The sequence below is a fragment of the Pantherophis guttatus genome, chromosome 3, assembly GCF_059756535.1.
Source record: "Pantherophis guttatus breed Tessera chromosome 3, ASM5975653v1, whole genome shotgun sequence".
NCBI lineage: Eukaryota > Metazoa > Chordata > Lepidosauria > Squamata > Colubridae > Pantherophis > Pantherophis guttatus.
The window spans coordinates 206,068,869-206,083,969 of record NC_142065.1 but is presented as its reverse complement, the minus strand read 5'-3'; the positions used below and the strand labels follow the sequence as shown (position 1 = coordinate 206,083,969).

Genomic DNA, 15,101 nt, shown 5'->3' with positions numbered 1-15,101 from the left:
AAACTCTTGCCGCGGGGCTTCAAAGGGCCGTCCTACAGCTGATCAGTGTTAAAAAGTAAAAGCAAACAAATGAGTCGGGTCGTAAGTGCGAGGACTGGTCGTAAGTGTGAGGACCTTCCAGAAACGACTCTGACCAGCTAGCCACGCCCACCTAGTCACATGATCTCCAAGCCACAACCACAAAATAAGCCACGCCCACAGAACCGGTAGTAAAAAAATTTAGAACCCACCCCTGCAATAAAGAGGAGTGAAAGGAGTGTGGAGTTTGCAAGAGACAATTAGTTCGCTTAATTGGTTCGTGACTCTCAGAGACTCCTTGCCAAGTTTTGAAGATATCGGCCTGGCAGCTCTCCAAGCCAGATAAGATTTGTAAATTGCCCCCTGAAAGACTTTGCTGGATGTGAATGAGAGAAATTTACAGTAACTTAATAAAAAGGGTTTTTTGTCGGGACAAGGAGTCCGCTTCACACTCTTGGGAAGCCCAGGTCAGAACCAACCCTTGCAAAGAAAACTGCAGGGACTTATATAGATGGTCTCTGAAAATTGGAATTGATTGAATGAAAAGGAAAAAAAATGCAAAGAACTTACTGTCTAAGCTGGAAATAATTTACTTAATACTGTATTCATACATACAGTATGAAATAAATCTTGTACCAATTTTTTAAAGAAAAGAAAGCATAAAAAAAATACCTTTTCTCACCGGTATCTTTCTTGAATTGGGAAACGTTGCATGTAGCAGCCAGCCTTGAGGATTGAAGGCTACTGTCTGATTAGTAAAGTGAAAAAGGGACACTTGTCAAACAGGATACATGGATCATTCATTTGGTTTTGATGGAGACAAGGCTGAAAAAATAGCCGTCCTTAAGGCCAAAAGGAAGGGTGGGGGGCCTTGCTATTGTCTGGGCCACTAAGCATTGCATTAGAACTGTGTTTCTCAACCTTGGGAACTTTAACTCCCAGAATTCCCCAGCCAGCATGGGGAAATCATTGGCCCAAAGTCACCTAGCTGGCTTTCACAGCTAAGGTGGGACTAGAACTCACGGTCTCCTGGGGATTGGCCCAGAGTCACCCAGTTGGCTTTCATGCCTAAACTGGGACTAGAACTCACTGTCTCCTGGGGATTGGCTCAAAGCCACCCAATTGGCTTTCATAGCTAAGGTAGGACTAGAACTCATGGTCTCTTGGGGATTGGCCCAAAGTTACTCAGCTGCTTTTTAGGCCTAAAATGAAACTAGAATTCACAGACTCCCAGTGATTGACCCAAAGTCAATCAGCCGGCTTTCATGCCTAAAATGAAACTAGAACTCACAGATTCTTGGTGATTGATTAATCAAGGTATACACCCCTATTTTTCCCTATTACTATTGATACCACCTTTGCTTTCTTTTGCCACAGTTGTTCTATTTCTATTTGCCGGTCTGTGTATTTTGTTATTTTCTCAAGTTCTTCCTCTCCTCTTCTGCTGTCTTCAGTTACTACCACGTCCACTCTCTAGACTTCTTTTGTCTTTCTTATCGACAGTTTATCCTCCTTTCCAACAATTTTTTTTTATTATTGTAATTACCTTTATTGCTGTATTAGTCATTGTGAAATGAGTCTGATGTTAATCTTGGTTCGGGGGCTACAGCTTCCCCGAAGTAGCAGTGTCCCAATAGTTGAGGGGCTGCCACAAGGAAGGGGGGGGTCAACCTATTTTCCACCAGAGGGCAGTGCAAGAAACAATGGATGGAAACTGATCAAGGAGAGAAGCAACCTGAAACTAAGGAGAAACTTCCTAACAGTGAGAACAGTTAACCAGTGGAACAACTTGCCTTCAGAAGTTGTGGGTGCTCCATCACTGGAGGTTTTCAAAAAAGAGACTGGACAGCCATTTTTTTTTTATTTTTAATTTGATTTATATGCCGCCCTTCTCCGGAGACTCAGGGCGGCTTACAATGTGCTCGGTGATTTATCTGGAATGGTGTAGGGCAGGGCTCTGCAACCTTAAATACTCAAAAAGCCATTTGGACCCTGTTATGTCCTGACTAATCAGTGCATGGCAAGTAGAGCCGCCAGATGAGGGCGCTGTGCTGGCGGGAAATAAGGTGTATTCTCATTGGTTAAGACGATGTCAAGTGGTGGTATATAAGAGCTGTCGGTTTGTGAGGGAGCGCTCTCTCTCCCTCCCGTGTTAGCTGTTATAGCAAATTACTGTTGCTGAATGTTATTAATAAACAGTTAGTTGTTGTTATACGGAGTCGCCTCGAGTCTTGCCTGCCTTCCCACGAACACAACAGACCCGTTTCCCACAGAAAACACTGGGAGCCACAAAACCTGGATGGGCGTGGCCAGCTCGATGTCACTCACTTCCACCAGTCACATGACCCCCCCCAGCCACGCCTTCCCAGCTGGTCATTAGGGCAGAAAACCAGTTGTTAAAAAACACCGGGAACCACAAAATACTGTTGACATCTCTCTCTCTCCCCTCCCTCCCTCTCTCTCTGTATCTCTCTATGTCTCTCTCTCTTCCCCTCTCTCTCTATCTTTCTGTCTCTGCCCTGGCCGCTTCTCCATCCCCCGTTGTCACCCTTACCTTCTCAGGCTAGGAGAGGAGTGACTGGGAGGGGAGGGCGAGGGGCGGGGCCAGCCAGTGGTGGGATCACCTGACAGGGAGCCACAGCAGAGGACCCAAAGAGCCGCATGTGGCTCCGGAGCCACAGGTTGCTGATGTTCTGTCCCCGTCTCACACATGCACACAAATAGACAGCCGGGGGTTAAATAAACTGGCAGACAACCAATTCTTCCGATAAGAAGCTTGGCAGCAACCCAGTAGCTGCTTGCCAAGAACTTTACTCATAAACAAAATACACACAGTCAAGAATTGTCCAGTTCGTAAAATAAATCCAAGGCCGATAATGTGGTTTCCAAAGATGCAATGTGACTCGATAGTAGTTAGTTTTGTCCGTCACAGAGTCTGAATGGCCACCTCACCCCCTTTTATACCCTGTGGGGTGTGGTCCAGTGACTCAGCTTAATCTCTGGCACGCCTTTTCTTCTGTTGCGCGCGCTTATCTCTGCGACGCTGCCGAGGATCCAGCCAAGACTCATTTCCCTCATCACTGTCCACCTGTGGCTGTGTGGACGTGCTTGGCCCTGGCCCTATCTCTTGCCCTTCGGCGGACACCGAAGGCATTGCCAGAGAGGAGGGTCCTGGAGAGGGAGGCCTTGCCAACTCCTCTCCTTCACTCTCAAGTCCTCTCCTGCCAATGACACAGGCTCAGGTAACGGAGCCACAACAGCTGACCTCTAGTGTAGGGTCTCTGCTTGAACAGGGGGTTGGACTAGAAGACCTCCAAGGTCCCTTCCAACTCTGTTATTCTGTCACTCTGTACGAGATGAACAGGGCAACTGTGACCATCTTTACACAGAAGCGAGTCACGCTCTGTTCGTTGACGTTTCTTCTCCTAACAAGTTTGCCACAGGTTGTTGCTCTAGGTAGAGAAAATGTTACGATAATGCAGAGATAGTGATAGCAGATAATTAGATTTATTTTCCAAAAGCTTTCATGTCGTAAGGAAGTTGTCTGGAATAGTAAATAAGGCTTTAGGTTTGTAGGCGGCAAGAAAATCGCGTACAGCCAGCCGAAATATTTCAACCGGTTCGATGTCTCCTTAGCGTTTCTGCATACTTAATTGATTAACAGCTTCTTGGATCCTCTGCATATTTAATTCTTTGTCTAATTAATTGCTCTGTTGACTTCCCTCCTAATTAATTACCCGCAGCCTCCTCATCAATTCCATTCAGGCTTAATTTGGGATACTGCTTATTTGATTCTTTACCTTTAATTGGTTCTTTCACTTATTGTCCTGTAGGTTCCCAGCCTAATTATCAGCTGATTTATCCCTTACAATTCACATATTTATACAGATGCTACAGAGATCGGCAGCAACTTTTATTATTAGTAGCAGCAATAATTATTTATGCAGTGTGTAGCAAGATCTCACTTTTTAGTTACTATTCATCCTTGCAGCAAATCTGTAAATCACTTTGGCTTTTCTTTCTTTTTTTTTGGAATTTAGAGGCAGGGCACTAAATAGACCGAAGATGGGATACATGTCCCTGAGATAACAAGTAAAAAAAATAATAATCTAGTTTTGGCAGGTGATTTCTTGAGTCCACTTGAGTCCTTGTACTCCTGTTATTACATTTTGCGACTTTTGGGGCCATTTTCTGGCAAAAATCGTCTATTTGGTTAGCTGGATTTGGATTTCTGACCATATGATTTGCTTCATGACCACAGCGACTTGCTTAATGACCATTGTAAAACTTATTGTAAAATTGAATCCGGTCACATAGTGACTCGAATTTGCAACTGAAGTTCTGAGCTCAGTTGTGGCCATAAGTCAAGGACTACCTGTATCATCACCATCATTTAACAACCCCATAATCCCTTGGGTAGATGCTGAGCAAACTGAATGGAGCTAGCAGAGCGTTTTAATGGCCGGATGCCCTTCCTGTCACCAATGCGGAGTTTTGTTTAGCAGATACATTCTCATTGTGCCCAGAGAGAGAAAATATCTGCCTGTACCTAGGATCGAATTCACAGCCTCCTGATTGTGAGGCGAGAGCTCCACCTCTAGGCCACCGCACCACTCTATCAAGGACTATGTCAACTTGCAAAGCTTTCAAGTTGCCATGAGCAGGAGGGAGGGAGAACTGAAGTGAATTCCATACATTTTTCTGACCGCAATCAGGAGGGTGTTAGGTTTCACAGCCAGCCAAAGTGGTTAATTGGAGAATGTGATTTATGACATGGCCAGAGAGGAGGGGAGAGACAGGGTCATAGGGGAACGTAAATCTACGTGGGATCAGTCCTGACTGCATCTGAGTATTGCTGGAATGTTGCTCCTAATAAATCACTATATTTCCTTTGAAGTTTGGATCATGGCTCATGAATTAATTAGGGCATCTTTCAGAAACTTGACAGACTACCTGTATAACTTTATAGATTCCCGAGGAGTCCCAATTAAAAAAAATAACAATAACCAACATTAATTTTTTTGTTTTGTTTTATGTTTTCCAGGGAACAAATCCATCTTCATGTGTAAGCTGTGCAATCTGTTTTCCCCCAACCAGTCCGAATTGCTGTCTCACGCCTCCGAGAAACACTCAGAAGATGGGGCCAAGGTGGACGAAATCATTATTCCGCTCAGGCCTCTCACGACGCCCGCCAATCTGAATAAAAACGGAGAAGGTACCAGCCAAAGTCCGCCAAAGATGTGAATCCTCGTTGCGCTCCGCGGCTTGAGTTTGTCCTAAATTGCTTCAGGCTTAAAACAACCCAAGTTTCTTCTTAATTCATAACGGCAGCGAAGTCTTTGCGTAATTCATGAAATTCCAAATATAGTGATTAAATGTTCTCTGCGTAAGGCGAGGAAGGCTTTGATGGTCTCCTGAGCTTGCCAGAAGATTTGTTTTCTTTCATGAATTATAAGTACGGTTTAATGTCTACAGTGCCACATGTTTACTATCCCTGTCCTTTAAGGAGAGGGCGCGTACGCGCATGGATTTAACTACCTTTATAAATTCAGCTGGGCGCTCCGGTAGAAGTAACAAAGCTGAGCGTTCATGGTTTAGTCATTGATTTATTTCCTGCCTTTATTACTTTTGGAAATAATTCAAGGCAGCAAACTTGCCTAATATTCCTTCCTCCTCCTCTTTTCTCTACATCAACCTTGTGAGGTAGTTGGGCTGAGAGAGAGTGACTGGCCCAGTCACGCAGCTGATTTTTTTTTTTTTTAATTTGATTTATATGCCGCCCTTCTCCGGAGACTCAGGGCGGCTTACAATGCGTTAAGCAATAGCCTTCATACTTTTGTATATTTATACAAAGTCAGTTTATTGCCCCCACAAACTGGGTCCTCATTTCACCTACCTTTGAAAGGATGGAAGGCTGAGTCAACCTTGAGCCTTGGAGAGATTCGAACCAGCAGTAATTGCAGACAGCTGGTGTTAAATTACAGAGCTCTGTCTGTTGAGCTAAACCAGGCTCAACTTTTCATATTTAAGGTGGGACTAGAACTCATGGCACCCGGTGATTGGTTCAAAGTCACCCAGTTGGCTTTCATACCTGAGGCAGGACTAGAACTCACAGACTCCTGGGTTGACTTTCATGCCTAAATCTTCTTATAGAAGATTTTATATCTTCTATCTTCTTACAGAAACGTAGCCTTCGCATGTCATCGCTTCTCTTATATACAAGCCGTGATGGTAGAACAAAGGGCCCCCCCCATGCGGTAACTGCCCCATGCAAAGCAGCATGCCGTGGGGTGGGCTTCCATCACGAGAACAGAGCAGTATGGAGCCTCTCTTTGTAATGATGCTTATCACCTCCCGAGACTACAAACACATTCCAGGAACGATTGCTTGCCGCCCATTGGTTTTAAATATAAGCAGAGCTCTGCTTTGTTGCTAAAACCTTTATTTTGGTGCTCCACAGTTAAACTAGCTCTTAGAGAGCCATTATGGGAAATTTCCTTTGGAAAGCAGCCACCGCATCAGATAAGAGGCCGTAGTCATTTGGCAAGTCAATTGGCTGAATGCTAACTTGGCATTTGTCAAGTGAAAAAAAAAAAAAAAACCTCTTGTGATTCATTTTAGATAATAGCCCTCATTTTCTGTAAAGGCAGGACTGGGGACCATTCATAATTTATAATGGAAAATTAACACTGATGTATTAGCCAAAAAGCCATACAGCACAAAGGTTGAGTGGCTTAGCCTGTGATTGTTGTCTTAGCTAAACAGGATGACAAATACAATTTTCCTTTCATTTCTAAGAACGGTATTGTCCCTGGCGCTAAAATAATCGGAGGCCGGATGGCACTTGCTAAGCCCTTTTCTGACGCTTGGTTTCAATATTATTATAGCTGGGTCGAAGGGAAGGACAAAACAAAATTTTATTTATTTATTTATTTATTTCATTAAATTTCAAATACCGCCCTTCTCCCGAAGGACTCAGGGCGGTGAACAGCCACAAGATAAAACACATAAATGCAAAAATTTAAAATAAATTAAAAACGAATTAAATAATTTGGCTGGATTTAAAAATACCCCATAATTTAAAAACAAATTAAAATTTACATTTAAAAAGGGGAGAAGATTTAGGCCAGGCCAGCTTGATGAAATAAAAAAGTCTTAAGCGCGCGACGGAAGGTGCGCAGATCCGGGTTCCTCCGTATCTCCGGGTGGAGCTCGTTCCAGATCGTAGGTGCCCCCACAGAAAAGGCACTCCCCCTAGGGGCCGCCAGTCGACATTGTTTGGCCGACGGCACCCGGAGGAGCCCCTCTCTATGGGAGCGTACTGGCCAGTGGGAGGCTATTGGTGGTAGGAGGCGGTCCCGTAGATAACCAGGTCCTAAGCCATGGAGCGCTTTAAAGGTGATAACCAAAAGCTTGAAGCGCACTCGGAAGACCACCGGGAGTCAGTGCAGCTCGCGCAGGAGAGGAGAAGTAAAAGTTGCACGACTTATAAACAAAGCCTGCGGCTCAACTGTAGTGAGAGAGACAACCAATACTGTAAATCCAGCATCTCCATTATTGTAAGACCAGGCAGCCAGACAGCATCTAGTGCCGTGCTGGCAAACCTATAGCACATGTGCCCGAGGTGGCACACAGAGCCATCTTTCTGGGCACGCAAGCTGTCACCCAACTCACCTGCAGCTGCACCTGCGCCCCAGCTGGTGTTTGGGCCTCTGGTGCCCATGTGCACAATTCAGGGGACCCAGCTGGTCTTCAGAGCTCTCCTGCACACGTGCGTGCATTTGCGCATGCGCATGTGAGTATTTGGGCACAGGGCATGCATGCGCAGGCAGCATTCATGTGGGTGCATTGCATTTGTGAAAACCATGCACATGTGCAAAGGGTGCGATTGCGCAGTGCATGGGGGCCCGCATGAAAGCCGTGTGCCTGCGCAGATGGTGCAGTTGCGCACGCAGCGCATGGGGGAGGAGCCATGCATTAGTGTGGATGGCATGTGCGCGCGCAAAGCGCATACCTGTTCGGCACTCAGTGAATAAAAGGTTCGCCACCACTGATCTAGTGTATATCTTGTAAGTTTTATAAAATAAATATAAAATCATACACTAGAACCGTGATGGCGAACCTATGGCACATGTGCCACAAGTGGCACGCAGAGCCGTATCAGTGGGCACGCAAGCTCAGCTCTGCCAGCTGATTTTCGGGCCTTCTGGGCCCACCGGAAGTTGGCAAACAGGCCACTTCGGCCTCTGGAGAGCCTCCGGAGGGGGGGGGGAGGTCGTTTTTGCCCTCCCCAGTCTCCAGACGCTTTCTTGGAGCCTGGGGAGGGCAAAACATGGGCCTACCGTGCCATCACATGCCAAAAGCAGGGGGACATACATGATTAAACCGGGACAGGATGTGGATCACAAGTGGCAATTGGCTATGTCTTCTACACACTGGAGTTTATTATTGGGTTCACACAATACGTAAGATTAGGCTAAATCCAGTGGTGAAATGTAAAATTTGTTACTACCAGTTCGGTGGGCGTGGCTGGCTGGGTGGGTGGGGTAATGTGACAGTGGGAGTGGCCAACTTTTTTTTTTTTTTTGCTTTTAAAAGCATTTTTTCTACTACCACTTCAGCCGAAGAGGTTGTAAAACAAATACTTTTAAAAGCCTCTGACAATCAGGCAACTCAGCTGGGATCAGCTGGGTATATACGAGACCGCCTTCTGCCAGCAACAACCTCCCACCGGCCAATACGCTCCCACAGAGAGGGGCTTCTCAGGGTGCCGTTGGCCAAACAATGCCGATTGGCGACACCCAGGGGGACAGCCTTCTCTGTGGGGGCACCAGCCCTCTGGTACAAGCTGCCCCTAGAGTTCCGTCTTAGCCCCGACCTGCGCACTTTTCGCCGCGCCCTTAAGACTCTTCTGTTTCAGCAAGCCGGACTGTCCTAATATGAATTTTAAATGGGTATATGTGTGTTTTAAATTGATGGCCAAATTTTATATATCTGATTTTAATTGGTTTTAAATTTTATAAATTCATGTGTTTTAATATGGCTGTACACCGCCCTGAGTCCCTCGGGAGAAGGGCGGTATAGAAATTTAATAAAACTTAAAACTTAATCATCAGAGGCTTTTAAAAGCATTTTTTCTACAACCTCTTCGGCCGAAGAAGTTGTAAAAAAAATAGTTTTAAAAGCCTCTGACGATCAGGCAACTGATCGTCCGAAGAGGTTGTAGAAAAAATGCTTTTAAAAGTTTCTGACGATCCCAGCTGAGCTGCACAATCATCAAAGGCTTTTTTTTTTTTTTACTTTTAAAAGCATTTTTTTCGGCTGAAGAGGTTGTAGAAAAAATGCTTTTAAAAGTAAAAAAAAAAAAAGCCTCTGATGATCGCATGGCTCAGCTGGGCATGGGGGGGGGGCGCGCGCAGGGATTTTTGCTACCAGTTCTCCGAACCACCCGCAGCCATCGCTACTGGATCGCATTTCACCCTTGGCTAAATCTAACTGAAAAGTTAAAAATTGACCACAAGTGAGAAATACAATCACTGTTTCCTAAGGGTTGCATGACAGCTAAACTACCAGCTTTGCTAATTAACACTGTGCACCATTGCGGCAGGAATTGATGCAATAAATCTGTCTGGCCATTGAGATGTTCAAAAGATTAGCTGTTGGAGGTCTAATTAATATATTATAAAACCGTCTGTGGTTTTCTTTGCACAAATCAGATGGGAATTTCTATACTGTGGACATCCTGGCTGAGCCAAGCAAGGCTACGAAAGTGTATTTTAACTTCCATTTCAACTTTCTTCATATATTCTCCCCTATACACTAAACTCTTGTGCTGAATGCTGCCTCAGTACAGGTAGTTGTCGACTTATGGGTACAATTGAGCCCAACATTTCTGTTGCTAAGCAAGACATTTATTATGTGAGTTTTGCCCCATTTTACAACCTTTGTTAAAAGAATCACTGCAGCTGTTAAAAATTAGTAACACGGTTGTTAAGTGAATCTGGCTTCCTCATTGACTTGGCTTGTCAAAAGGTCGCAAAAGGGGATCACATGACCCCAGGCCACTGCAAACGTCACAAATACGAGTCAGTTGCCAGTCATATGAATTTTGATCACCTGACTGTGGGGATATGCTGCAATGGCCATAATTGTGAAAAACGGGTCGTAAGACACTTTTTTCAGTGCCTTTGTAACGTCAAACAGTCACTAAATGAACTGTTTGTAAGTCGAGGACTGCCTGTATGAAAAGTATGGCTGCTGCTGTGCAACAAAAAAGAAGTCTCTTTTTGTGTGCTTTTTAACTGGCAAAATTTGCATGCTCTTCGATAGGAATGCATGCCAAATTAAATACTAATAAAATGGAATGAGGTCATTTAGCTCATCATGTTGAAGCTTTTATGGGACTGTGTGTCTCTCGTTGTTTCTGCCCAACCATTAACATTAACGTGGGAATGTTGGTTCGCTTCATTGGGTAAGCTGTGCCGTCTTACGTCATCTTGGAGACAATGCCTTTTTGGTGGCCCCTCCAGGTTTCTCGCATAGCATCCTTCTGAAATCAATACAGAACCAGCCAGTAGTGGGATTCAGTCGGTTCGGACCAGTTGTTAAATTGCTGGCTGGCCCCTCCCCTTCCTGCCCTGCCCCTTCCAGGAGTACCCACGGTCCGTTTTTGTTCCCCGAGGGTCCAGGGAGGCATACTAGGCCCAAAACGGGGCACGGGGGGGTGGGGGTGGCGCAGCCCCCACGTGGCCCGTTTTTGCTCCCAGGAGGGTGCAGGAGGTGCTGCCTGTCACCCCCTGGCAATGCCCACCATGGTCACGCCCACCCAGCCGGCCATTAGGGCAGAGTATGGATTATTAAATTATTTGAATCCCATCACTGGCCCCAGCCCTGTTGTGTTTTTAAAAGCCTTGAAGATAAGGCTTTTTCAGCAGGTCCCAGGATGACTGGATTGTGATCTCTTTGTATGGTTTTGTAATTTACACATGCTGTTTTTCCTGATATGGATGTTTTTATCCTTTTTATTGTTGCTGTATGTGTGTGTGTGTGTGTTTACTACTTGTTTTAATTATTACACTCTATAAACCAATCTAGAGTTGGCAAAGTGATTGAGGCAGCCACTGGGTTTGATTTCATATATAAATAAAATGAAATCTGGCTATCGTTGGTTGTGTGAACAAGCCGTCATACAAGTAGGACACATTTATTTGAGCGTATCATGTTATGCAAATATAGCAATTGCATTTTGCTAATTAGGATTTAGGGTTTAGCATGTAAGATTTGTTCTGGTCTATGAAGAAATTCCTAGGTTCATGGAACACTTTAATTCTTAGCTCCTGATTAACAAACCATAGTTTTTGTATTTACTCAATTATGTTCCAAGAGAAGAATTGTTCTCCAAGAAATAAATACCGTGTTTCCTCGAAAATTAAGACCCTGTCTTATATTTTTTTGAACCCTGAAATAAGCGCTTGCAGTGGTGGGTTGCTCCCAGTTTGTCCCGGTTCGGCCGAGCCGGTAGCATTGACGATGTGACATCACCGAACCGGTTCTCTGTGATTGGGAACTGGGCCTCCCCGCCCGCCCCCACTTTATTCCTACCTTTATTTCTTGGTTTATAGCCCAGCTGATAGGCGCGGCAGAGTGGATTGCCGCACCTCAGCTGGCCAGAAACCCAATGCACTTGCGCGGAGCAGCGATCACGCGCAAAGCTCGTGCGCGAAGAGAACCGGTAGTAACACCGGTTGGAACTCACCACTGAGCGCTTGGCCTTATTGCCATGAGCTCAAAAGCCCAATTGGGCTTATCAGGGGATGTCTTATTTTGGGGGAAACAGGGCAGGGGTGGGTTCTCCTTACCTTTACTACCGGTTCTCAACGGGATCGCGCTCGCTTCACTCTCGCATGCGCCTTGCTTCAGCTTTGCTGGCTGGGGAATTTTGGGAGTTGAAGTCTTCCAGGCTTAAAGTTGCCAAGGTTGGAGACCCCTGCCTTAGATTATTGTGATTTTGCATAATGGCCATTCAGAGAATCATACTAATACCGAGTGTTATAAAAATGACAACTTGGCAGGGTTGTGACTCTTTTGATGTTAGCAAAGTAGGTAAAAGTTTTAGTGAGAAGCACAGCCTGTCAGTAATTCAGCAAAACCTGCTGCTCTGTGTGAGGCTGTGTGTCTGAATACACACACACACACACACACACACACTCGCACTCACACTCAATTTCAGTCGTGTATTTCCCCTTATAAATTATTGATGAAGTTCTGCATTGCAAAAAGCAAGCATGTCTCGATAAATCACCAGGGAATAATAAAAGCCTAGATAATGCAATGTCCATTATTTTGCAGTAACAACATTTAATTCCTCGCCCACCTCACCCCTTATCAGGGTAGGCATGTTAAAATAACGTAAGTTATTATCAAAAGGGTTAGTTGATCTTGAATGAAAAAAAAAGTATATTTAGGGGGGGAAAACCATCATAATGGCTCTATGCTTGAGATAACTCATTCATTTCTCTGTTACTTTCATTTTTTTTTTTAAAAAAAGTCATTTCTATGAATTCCCCAAAACGGGATGTTTTTCTCATATTTTTTTGGAGAAGTGTTGTGGCCCGTCAGCGGCCTGTGCGGATTGTAGCTGATTCCGACAGCGAGGAGGCTGGTGTGGTGCTGCGCCAGCAGCCTGTGCAGCTGGCACTCGAGTCGGACAGTGAGGAGGCTGGAGAAGATGTGGGGCCAGAGGCGGGGATTCAGCCAGGGCCTTCAGAACCTCCAGAAGCTCCCATAAGTGAAGAGGACAAAGAGGAGGAGCATCTTCTTGATGCACGGGCACACAGAGTGGCCAAAAGGCAGGAGTGGCTCCTCAGGAGGAGGTCTCCTCGAGAGTAAGGCTTGGGGATAATTGGCCACTCCCTTAGCCTATTTAAGGAGGAACGCCGACTGAAGCAATTTGCAGGGAACAACTTTAGTTCATTCTCCTGCAAATTGCTTCTGAGCTTTCTGCCAACCTTAGTAAGATTGTGATTACTTTATCTTTGGTTTCTTGTAGGCTGTTAAGAAAGTTTATTAACAGCCTTTGTTTGGAAAAGACTGAGTTATTTTAGTAAATTAAGTTTTGTATAGACTTTGTGTGTGCTGTGTTCTTTGGGGTCTGTAGCTGGGGCAGAACAAGAAGAGGCACTGTAGCAGGAGTCAGTTTTCCTAGCAGGCAGACCAATATTGGATGATGATCTTTCTTCTAAGCCTAATCATGAACATACAGTAAAACTATTTTATTTAAAAAAAAAAGTGAGGGAGTCTTAGCTAGACTGATAATCAGGGGAAGCTTGTAGCTCTCTTAAGTTCTAACTAGGGAAGACATAGATTGGGACTGAAAAACAGAAAGGCTGGGGCATCTCTTTTCCTTTTTTTTTAAAAAAATACTTTTTATTGAAGTTTAAAATTACAAAGATAAACTAATACAAACCAAGAAAAATGTAAAAAAGAAAATATAGTGCAAAAAGGTGAAAAGGGGGGAGAGGGGGATGGATGGGTGGATGGATGGATGGATGGATAAAAAACCAAGAAAAACCAAGAAAAACATAAATAAGAAAATATAGTGCAAAAAGGAGAAAAGGGGCAAGAGATAGATAGATAGATAGATAGATAGATAGATAGATAGATAGATAGATAGATAGATAGATAGATAGATATAGGCAGGCAGGCATACATGGATGGATAGATGGATGGATGGATGGATGGATGGATGGATGGATGGATAAAAAACCAATACAAACCAAGAAAAACATAAATAAGAAAATATAGTGCAAAAAGGAGAAAAGGGGCAAGAGATAGATAGATAGATAGATAGATAGATAGATAGATAGATAGATAGATAGATAGATAGATAGATAGATAGATAGATAGATAGATAGATAGACAGACAGACAGACAGACAGACAGACATAGGCAGGCATGGATGGATGGATGGATGGATGGATGGATAAAAAAACATACAAACCAAGAAAAACATAAATAAGAAAATATAGTGCAAAAAGGAGAAAAGGGTCAGAAGGGGAATGGATGGATGGATGGATGGATAGATAGATAGAGATAGGTAGGTAGGTAGGTAGGTAGGTAGATAGATGATAGATAGATAGATAGATAGATAGATAGATAGATAGATAGATAGATAGATAGATAGATAGATAGATAGATCTTCCCTCTTCATCAAGAATAAGCCTAAACATTTTTTCTTTTTTCTTTTCCTTTTTGATATATGTTGTTCTGGGTAACCTCTGCCCCCTCCGTATGACAGCACAACAGGCGTTTGGGTGTGGGTGTGTGTGTATATATGTGAAGAGTTTTTAGACTCTCACACTGGATTTCTGTATTTTTTGAATTTGCAAAATAGCTGGAGTTTATTTCTATTGAATTTTTCTTATAACCTTGGATTGAAGTATAGAGGAAAACATTTCTTCTCCGTTCTTTGTTCCCTGATCAAGTTTTAGATTAAAATGGCTGAGCAGCACCTGAAACCTAAGAAAGGAGGGAGGAGGGGGAATTTGCAGCTCCTAGCTGAATTTCTCTTCTAAAAAGCTTGATAAGATGACAGTGATTTTGCAAGAATACAATAAGTCTAAACATTTCCAATAGTTTAAACAAGTACCGTCAATCAATTTCATAATTCTTTTCTTTTACACCTTATTGTAATATTTTCATACACACACATACACATTTTTTCCTCCCATGTCTTATATCTATAAACAAATCTTTAAAACTTCAGCTGTCAAAGTAAATCGAGAAAAATTCCATTAAGAGCCACTCGAAAGAACAAATTGAAATTATTAATCTTTAATCCCTTCAAATAATACACCACAAATTAATTTCTGATCATCTTCTTTTCATCTCCCCTCAGTTGTAATATCATAGCTTATCATTTTCTCTAATGACAAAACTCTTTTTCCTATATCTTATCTATAAACAAGTCTCATTCACTCCTACTCAAAGAAATCCCATTAAAGCTGCTAGAAAAAAAGCGGCTGATATACAGTTTAACCTTGATCAAATAGGCCCACTTTGTAAACCTTAATTTTTGTTTTAAG

General features: G+C 43.6%; 1 protein-coding gene across 1 annotated transcript in view; it reads left to right on the top strand.

Moving 5' to 3' along the window:
* ZFAT (zinc finger and AT-hook domain containing) overlaps window positions 1-15,101 on the top strand; it is a 128,762-nt gene that overhangs the window by 10,616 nt on the left and 103,045 nt on the right. Inside the window, exon 2 of the mRNA XM_060681824.2 lies at window positions 5,063-5,233. Coding sequence (XP_060537807.2) covers window positions 5,063-5,233 — 171 coding nt within the window. The remainder of the gene's footprint in view (window positions 1-5,062; window positions 5,234-15,101) is intronic.